The 10,051-nt window shown below is 38.9% G+C and overlaps 1 protein-coding gene across 1 annotated transcript in view; it reads left to right on the top strand.

Annotated features, from left to right (window-relative positions):
* The window catches only part of fam110b (family with sequence similarity 110 member B), an 88,670-nt gene that overhangs the window by 36,599 nt on the left and 42,020 nt on the right, over positions 1 to 10,051 (top strand). The window contains exon 2 of the mRNA XM_037682059.1: positions 7,998 to 8,410. Within this exon, the coding sequence (XP_037537987.1) occupies positions 7,998 to 8,410 (413 nt within the window). The remainder of the gene's footprint in view (positions 1 to 7,997; positions 8,411 to 10,051) is intronic.

The following is a 10,051-nucleotide window of genomic DNA, read 5'->3' as shown; positions in this document are numbered from 1 at the left end:
TATATATATATATATATATATATATATGTGAGTGTGTGTGTGTGTGTATCTTCTTGGGTTCTAGCAGACTTTTACTGCCATCAAGTGAGCAAAAAGTTACTACACCAATTGATTATGAATGATTCTTATTGCTCTTTTTTTTTAGTTTTGTTTATGCCTTTAGTCTATTCATCCATCTGTTATCTTTTACCCGCTTTTTCCATTTTGGGTCACGGGGGTCGCCGGTGCCTGTGTCCACCAATCACTGTGCGAGGGGCGGGGGACACCTTGACAGGTCGCAAGTCCATCACAGGGACACATAGAGACAAACGAGACAAACAACTATTCACTCTCTCACTCACACCTAGGGACAATTTAAAGTTACCAATCAGTCTAACATGCATGTTTTTGGTCTGTGGGAGAAAACCGGAATACCCCGAGAAAACTCACTCATGCACGGAGAGAACATGCAAACTCCACCCAGAAAGGCCCCCGGACCGGTATTTTAACCAGGGACCTGCTCACTGAGAGGCCACAGCTGTACCAGTTGCGCAACCGTGCTGCCCCCCCACCAATCATTCATTTAAAAATGTTTAATCTGACAGTTTTGTAATCTTAAATCATCTTCCTGCCTCCCAGAGACCCCCATAAGAATTGTTTTATATTACTAGTGTATTTTTATTTGTTTCTCAGACTATATCTTTGATTTATTACTGTTTGCCTTGTAAGTTTAATACTTTTGTTAAAGAACTAGTATGTAAAGAGTATTCTCTGCCAAAGACACAACTTTTATAGAAATATGCCATTCTAGCTGTTTGTAATTCACTAATACAGTATATTCATCACAATATTCCCCAAATTATTTTACCCTGGTTGGTTTAATTTTACAGACGTGTTTGATTTCCCACATTGATTTAATTTACTTTCACCTATAATAATTCCGATTCTTGCAAGAACATAAATACAAAAACAAGGTCAGATGACACTGGTAGTCTCCTTGTTTATCTGGGTGAAGGGCTGTAGTCACTTTGATCCAGACAAAAACAACATTATAACCCACACGACTTACATCAGAGTGCAGTTTTTTCTGTCTTCTGTCTGGGGGCCTGTTTGAACTGTCCCTGTTGGTCTAAAAAAGTTAGTGATATTAATTTATGTTAATATAAAAAGGTCATTTATCAATTTTATGCCTGATGTGGAGCATCTGCCATTTTTCCTCTGCCTTTGACTTTATGAGCCTGCGTGCATTTTCTGTTATTATATGACCTTTTACGAGATGGTTGCTAAAGTTATCAGTTTTCAATCTTATACTTCTGTAAAGTATCCCATATCAGTCATACATTAAACATACACTGCCACTCATACAGCAGACAGACACTCACACTCCAACATCATTCATACTACAAATATACATGAAAATTACAATCCAATTATATTTCCCTATTTCTGCCTAACTAAGGTTCTTGTCTGTCCCTCAACTTATAAAACATATCTCCCTTACTGCCTATTCTAATAGCTATCTGTTCCTGTCTCAACCATAATAACTCCATATAGTCATCCGCAGGGATCATTCTTCTTATTCTCTCTCATATTTATCTTATTCTCTCTCATATTTATCTTATTCTCTCATATCAATTCTTAAAAGGTGTATATTTAAGGTTACTCCCATATCAGAAGCACAATTATGACAGACATGTCGTTCATTGTTGCGCTACTAACCAGTCTGACCAATGCATCCAAATGCAGACCTTAGGTGACAGTAATTGCTCAAAGTTACCCGAGGGCGCCGTCTTTTTCGAGGGGCAGATCAGGACCCCCCACAGGTACTCAAAAAATCATAGTCTATCAAATTCTGACAAACTCGATGGAGTTTATCACACCTCGACAAACCCGACAAGGTTCATCGAACTGTCAAACGCCCAACACCTGTCGACGCTGTCCGGACATACAATTTTTAATGCGTTTAGGAAAAGCACGACGGGCATAAACGCCCGGACGTCCATAAACGCCCGGACGTCCATAGGCCTAACCGTTCACGCAAAGATTGGAGTGTCACACCTCATTAATCTACTATAATAACTTTATTGTCTTCTGCAGGTATCACTAAGGTTGCTAGGTACCACAGGAGAGCCCTACATTTATTCATCCGCAGGTATCTCAAAAGGTGACCCAACAATTTTCTCGCGAGGGTTAAATCAGCCACGGTGTTCTTAAAATTTAGTCAAAAATTAACGAAAAATATATGCACGGGCTTTAAATCAACTGGACAATTCTTATTTTTAGGGAAAAAATAGTGGATCCAGGATTTCGGCACCAAGCTGTTACAATGGGAGCTGGATGCGGGTCACGGTTCACTGCAGCTAGCTGTTGCTAGCCGGTGGACCTTAGGCCTCCTCTTGGACCTAGGACCCACACCCAGCCCACGCTGCTCCCCCCTGCTCGGACCTCCCTCAAAAGCGGCAACTCACACTATTTAATAAATCAAGGAAACGTGAATTCAGTTTAACCAATTGTATTAAAATCAAGGTAGGAAACGGTTACAGTTTACAGCGCTGGCCAGTCCGGTCTACGACGCGATCAGGAACCGGAAGGGGCGGATGTCCTGTGGCATTCCAAATTTATAAGGCCTAGACTCCTCCGTCGCAGAAGGTGAGCACAAGCTGTCATGTGTATGACGGGGAGTGACAAAATGTGATCTCAATGGATCTTATGTGGTTTGACGTGTAAGGAAAAAATGAGATGGTGCTTCAAAAGCCTTACTGCATAATGTAGCAAGCAAAATGAACTCTGTTCCTTGACGGATATTGAATCCCTGGGAGACTCTTTATAGAGTTGCTGGCCCCGTTTAACCCAGTCAGAACCAGGTTATAATTTCATTATAATCCCGTCTTTGAGCAGATAAAAAAAAACACAGGGTCAGTCTAGATAATTTACAAGCACTATTAAGGAAAAACTTCATGTTATTTTAGCTTAAAATTCTAGTTTTCACCTCTGTGCAGAAAGGAGTGTGGTAGATGTGGGGTCATGAAGGCACTACTGCATAGCTCTGTGAGCAGGAAAACTTTTTTTGGTCAATCGAGCACACACGTTTCAATTTACTGCGTCAATACATTTACCATCAACATTGATTGGACATATACATGAAACGTGCTGAATTTTCCTCAAACTGTATTATACCAAACAACAAAATCCATGCTCAATTGTTAAATTGTAAAATGTATTATATCAACTGAGTTTTACTATCCAGTTCTGAGCATACACTTCTAAATCTCGTACTAAAGAGCACAAGTGTCTGGACATTCATGTCTCTCATAACATTGTAGACTGAACATTATAAACTTTGTTAAAAAGTAACAGTTGTGGCAGAGCTGTTGCATTGAACTACATTAGATTATGCAGGTGGAGCTGATAAAGTGGCCACCGAGTATAATCTATTGAACTGTTCACTGACACAACACATAAGACAACATTTATTTATATTGCAAGCTGGTTTTTCAATGTTTGTAACTTTGGTTTTAGTTCACTGTGGCCCAGTTCAAGAAATACCTGTTGGATGAACTGTAATGTGGACTTCATAGACCTGGGGTAGTTGAAATGCATAGTGTATGCAAGTCCAAGTGCACATAGCTTTTGGCAGGTCTTGGATGTTGTCCATCACCACTTCTCCTTCAGTGATGGTTTTCAGAGAGGCTAAACTGAGATGCAGGGAGGATGAGGGCACAGAACCTTCAGGTTCAACAAGGAGGATCCCAGTGTCAGTGTTGCAGAAATGCAGAATGAGTCATCATCCAAGTCCTTAATAAATGACAAGTGCACAACAGAGATATTTTTAATTAAGTAACCATCAATGATTGATGAAAATAATTTCTATAAACCAGTTACAATATTTGTCATATCATTTGTTTTATCATAACATGCAGCCCTAGTTTCCTAGTGTAAATTATGTATTAGTTTGAGCTCCACTAAAGGACACCTACCCAGCATCACCAGGGGCCAGTGGTGAGTGGAATGATACATTATTCTTTCATTTGTTAAAAACTATGCTCACAGGTTTTCTTCAAATACAGGTCCTTCTCAAAAAATTAGCCTATTGTGATAAAGGTCATTATTTTCCATAATGTAATGATAAAAATGAAACTTTCATATATTTCAGATTCATTGCACACCAACTGAAATATTTCAGGTCTTCAATTGTTTTAATACTGATGATTATGGCATACAGCTCATGAAAACCCAAAATGCATGTCCCAAAAAATTAGCATATTTCATCCCACCAATGAAAGACAAGTGTTTTTAATACAAAAAACGCCAACCTTCAAATAATCATGTTCAGTTATACACTCAATACTTGGTCGGGAATCCTTTTGCATGAATGACTGCTTCAATGCGGCGTGGCATGGAGGCAATCAGCCTGTGGCACTGTTGAGGTGTTATGGAGGCCCAGGATGCTTCGATAGCGGCCTTAAGCTCATCCAGAGTGTTGGGTCTTGTGCCTCTCAACTTTCTCTTCACAATATCCCACAGGTTCTCTATGGGGTTCAGGTCAGGAGAGTTGGCAGGCCAATTGAGCACAGTAATACCATGGTCAGTAAACCATTTACCAGTGGTTTTGGCACTGTGAGCAGGTGCCAGGTCGTGCTGAAAAATGAAATCTTCATCTCCATAAAGCTTTTCAGCAGATGGAAGCATGAAGTGCTCCAAAATCTCCTGATAGCTAGCTGCATTGACCCTGCCCTTGATAAAACACAGTGGACCAACACCAGCAGCTGACATGGCACCTCAGTGACTGTGGAAACTTGACACTGGACCTCAAGCAATGTGAATTCTGTGTCTCCTCTCTTCCTCCAGACTCTGGGACCTTGATTTCCAAAGGAAATGCAAAATTTACTGTAATCAGAGAACATAACTTTGGACCACTCAGCAGCAGTCCCAGGCGAGATGCTTCTGACGCAGTCTCTTGTTCAAAAGTGACTTGACCTGGGGAATGCGGCACCTGTAGCCCATTTCCTGCACACGCCTGTGCACGGTGGCTCTGGATGTTTCTACTCCAGACTCAGTCCAATGATTCCGCAGGTCCCCCAATGTCTGGAATCGGCCCTTCTCCACAATCCTCCTCAGGGTCCAGTCACCTCTTCTCATTGTGCAGTGTTTTCTGCCACACTTTTCCCTTCCCACAGACTTCCCACTGAGGTGCCTTGATACAGCACTCTGGGAACAGCCTATTCGTTCAGCAATTTCTTTCTGTGTCTTACCCTCTTGCTTGAGGGTGTCAATGATGGCCTTCTGGACAGCAGTCAGGTCGGCAGTCTTACCCATGATTGCGGTTTTGAGTAATGAACAAGGCTGGGAGTTTTTAAAAGCCTCAGGAATCTTTTGCAGGTGTTTAGAGTTACGTCGTTGATTCAGATGGTTAGGTTAATAGCTTGTTTAGAGAAACTTTTCATGATATGCTAATTTTTTGAGACAGGCATTTTGGGTTTTCATGAGCTGTATGCCATAATCATCAGTATTAAAACAATTAAAGACCTGAAATATTTCAGTTGGTGTGCAATGAATCTGAAATATATGAAAGTTTCATTTTTATCATTACATTATGGAAAATAATGACCTTTATCACAATATGCTAATTTTTTTGAGAAGGACTTGTACAGGAACTGTCATCAGGGTTCTCACACCTGTCTGTCTAGGCCCCAATCCCGACATGAACTTGACAGAGCATAGCATAAGACATAAATTAAGATTAAAAAGATAGTTTGAATTTTTTATAAGTGTAGTTGCATGAGGTGCTTACAGATGGTCAACGTATTACAGTAGATAGTGGTCACCCTTTCACTACTTTGGAGAAGCAGTAGGAGGATCGGTGTAGGAAGATAAGCAATGTACTTTTGTGGACATGGTCAGCAGCAATTTGCACTTTTAGACATCTTGAAACATCTATAATAGTTTGAGTAGACACATTTAGTATATTTATATGGGATTAACCTGTCTAAATAAAGGTTGAATGAATTTACAGTGCTGTACATTGCTGTCTTGACAGACTTTTCAGATTTGAAATGTAAGTTATAGAGCTCGCCACACCAACCAAATGCCATAGTCAAAATGAATAATTTTACCTCACAGAACACAAGAGTTACTGGTCTACCATGTCAATGTTAGTTTATGTTATTGTGTGATTTCAGTGAATCCAAACCAATAAAGTAACAATAAAATGACACAACTAAACAGATTGAGGCAGCAGTAGAAGAGCAGCTCCTGTATTCAGCAAAGTAAAATGACTGATTATGCCTATGAAGATTGGTTGGTTAGGCAGGAGCAATATTTATGTAACTTATACAACAGAGATTTTGTCAGAAGCCTGAGGTAAAGCAGTAAAAATATTATATATATATATATATATATATATATATATATATATAACGTACACTTCACTGATATTGATTTTTTTAGGTGCCTAAAACAATGTTTCTGCAGGCACTGTCCACATCTGTACAGAGGCGGCTGTGGCTGAGTGGTTAGAGCAGTCGTCCTCCAATGCGAGAGTTGGAGGTTCAAATCCACCAGCAGTCACATGCTGAAGTGTCCCTGGGCAAGACACTGAACCCCTCATTGCCTCTGATGTGTGTCCCATCAGTGTATGAATGTGATAAAGCTCTGATTAGTCTCTTTAGAATGATTTGTTCAATTATCTTTGTGGAGATCTAGTATAGAGCTGTATGAACGGGTAAATGAGGCACAGATTGTTGTAAAGAACTTTGAGTATCTTGAAATAAGATAGAAAGGCGCTATATAAGTACAGTCCATTTACCATTAATAGTCCATTTACATTGCATAGTTTCCTACACTGGTACCCCTGCTGCTTCTCCAAACTGGGGCTGTGTCGACTGCCACTTACTGCAAGTAATACACTGACTTTGGATAAATAGCTCATACAATCCATCCATTATCTTTACCCGCTTCTTCCATTTTGGGTCACGGGGGTCGCCGGTGCCCATGTCCAGCAATCACTTTGCGAGGGGCAGGGTACACCCTGGACAGGTCGCAAGTCCATCACAGGGACACATAGAGACAAACGAGACAAACAACCCAACATTTTTCAGTCAGGTCATCTGGACAGTTTCTTTTTCTTTGTTGTGCTGAAACATTTCGCCTTTGGTCCGGAAGGCTTCAAACCACCATTCACTCTCTCTCTCTCTCACCTAGGGACAATTTAGAGTTACCAGTCAGTCTAACATGCATATTTTTGGTCTGTGGGAGGAAACCGGAGCACCCGGAGAAAACCCACGCATGCACGGACAGAACATGCAAACTCCACCCAGAAAGGCCCCCGGACCGGGATTTGTACCGGCAACCTTCTCGCTGAGAGGCAGTAGCTCTACCAGTTGCGCCACCGTGCTGCCCTCATACAACCCATTTAAATCAATAAATAAACAAAGGCAATGCATTTAGCCGTAAACCAATTTTACAGAATCAAAACTAATATTGTGAACTAAAAACCCTCTGATTGTCTTCAGAAGTTTACGCAAATACTATCAAACTCCAACTGCACAAATTAACTCTTGGCCAAAGCCAAACGTTTGAAGTCCAAAGACACCCATACAAATGGCGAGCTGCTCTAAATAACAGCTGCCCTGAATGGCAGGAGAGCTGGGTTTAAATAGGTAGGCCTCTCCTGTGGTTGGAGGAGCAGGATGTGCAGAAGCCAACCAGGATGCAGATGGATGTCCCTTGGGAAGGAGCCATGAGAGGCCAGCCAATAGGGGCCACAGTACAGCTGGGTCAGCAAGTCAACTGCAGTTATATTATCACTCAAACATATGGCCTCAGGCTATAACACATGATGGACAGTTTACACATCTAGAAAGGTACCATCAATGCAGAACGGCATACAGATTTTACAACATATTCCCATCCAGACTGTCTTTCTCAAGGAAGGCCTTGCATATTTTAACAATACATAGAAATGAAAGGAGAAAATACAGGCACAGAAAAAAATTAATGACTTTTAATCTGTATTTCAGGTGGACCCTAACCCAAAGCGCCTCAGTGCAGTTGAAAGACTAGAAGCTGATAAAGCCAAGTATGTCAAGAGCCAGGAAGTCATCAATGCCAAACAGGAGCCGATCAAACCACCTGTACTGGCCAAACCAGATGTTGGTCATGCTTTTGTGTCCAAGAGAAGCCCTGGGGCTGGAGGAGGAGGAACTGGAGGCAGAACACCTTTCAAAGCATCTAATAATAATGCAAAGTCTGACATGTGTGCAACAAGCAGTGGCAGTAGCAAACGAGAAAATCTAAACCTGGAGATCTTAAAAAACCTGCTAAATTCGTCATCAGTCCCAGGGGCAGTGTCCGAAGGATTGTCGAGTGGAGCTAAGAGTGCTGTTTTGATGAGGTCATCAGGAGGACTAGCCAGAAGCTGGACACCATCTGGGTAAACAAACATATTCAATATATTTTTTATGGTTCCATGAAAAATTTCATTCAACCTTTATTTAGACAGGTAAATCCCATTGAGCCTCAAGGACTCATTTACGAGACCTGAAAATATTGCTAAATATTGAAAATATTGCTAAATATTGAAAATATATCTAAATATTGAAAATATTGCTAAACGTTGAAAATATTGCTAAACATTGAAAATATTGCTCCTTTACAGATTTCTGCTGTTTTTTTGTCACACTTAAATGTTTCAGATGATCAAACATACAGTATGTCCATTTCAGACAACGATAAACTGAGTAAACAGTTTTTAAATGTTAATTCCATGTGTTAATGGCCCTGTGAGAAGAAGTAATTGCCCATGTTATTAAATAAGTTTTGGACCTCATTGTCCAAAAGGTCTGATTTAGTTGAAGTCTACAAATTCTGGAGACATTTTTTTGTGATGGTAATTTTTATAATTTCACTACTTAGTTTGGACAGTTGGAGCATATTGTTTGTTATATTTATTTTTACAAATCTATTTGTTGAAAGCATTGTATTTAATTTCTGTATCTTCATCAGATTAGTATGGCTTTAGAAAGACCACAACAAAACACGTTTTTTTTCCTCCTCTCATTTTTCCAGACATTGAAAATGATGGAAATTCGTCATGGCGACGGAGGACTTTAATCCATGTCAATATCACTTGGTGGTCCAGTGGACAACCTCGAGGTGAAATCTGGTTGTCCGAGATGAAAATAGCTTGTCAAATGGAAACCCTGATTAGGGTTAGGTTTGCGTATGAATAGCCTTTTCTCCCTTAATAAATAGAATTATGATTTTAAAACCTTTTGTATCTACTGGGTACTCAGTTTATCTTTGTTGAAATCTTGGCAATTGTTTTATAATCTGAAATATACATGACAAAAAGGCCCAAAAAAATGTACAAGTGCAAGCTTCTATTAACCAAAGTGTAATTCTTTGTTCATTATTTTCAACACCTGCAGAAAAGGTTGTTTCTTCACTGTCACTTCTTTTATTTAATATTTGTAAACAAATATGAAAACCGGCTTTTCAAAGTAAGACACAAAGTATGTTCCTTCTTTATTTAATAAGGAACGTGGAACTTTTTTTTTCCACTTTAATTTTTATTAAACTTTTCAATACTGAATAACATTTCAAAGATATATCACATATACATTTTCCAGATTATGGTAGCCTAAGCAAGCCTCTCTTTACAATAATAATTCCAAAAACAACAAAAAAGATGTTAAAACATCCCCTCAAAAAATAAGTAAATACATAGTTGTTGTTTTTTATCAATAAAAATAAAGTATGTACATATATATAGATATGTATATATATATATGTATATATACATATGTATATATATATATGTGTGTATATATATGTATATGTATATATATATGTATGTATATATGTATATGTATGTATATATGTATATATGTATATGTATATATGTGTATATGTATATATGTATATATGTATGAATATGTATATGTGTATATGTATATATGTATATATGTATGAATATGTATATGTATATATGTGTATATGTATATATGTATGAATATGTATATATGTGTATATGTATATATGTATATATGTATGTATATGTATATATGTATAT

The sequence above is a fragment of the Nematolebias whitei genome, chromosome 9 (genome assembly GCF_014905685.2).
Source record: "Nematolebias whitei isolate Nwh7 chromosome 9, NemWhi1, whole genome shotgun sequence".
Classification (NCBI taxonomy): Eukaryota; Metazoa; Chordata; class Actinopteri; order Cyprinodontiformes; family Rivulidae; genus Nematolebias; species Nematolebias whitei.
Note: the sequence above shows the minus strand (reverse complement) of the source record. Positions and strands in the feature narration are given on the sequence as shown.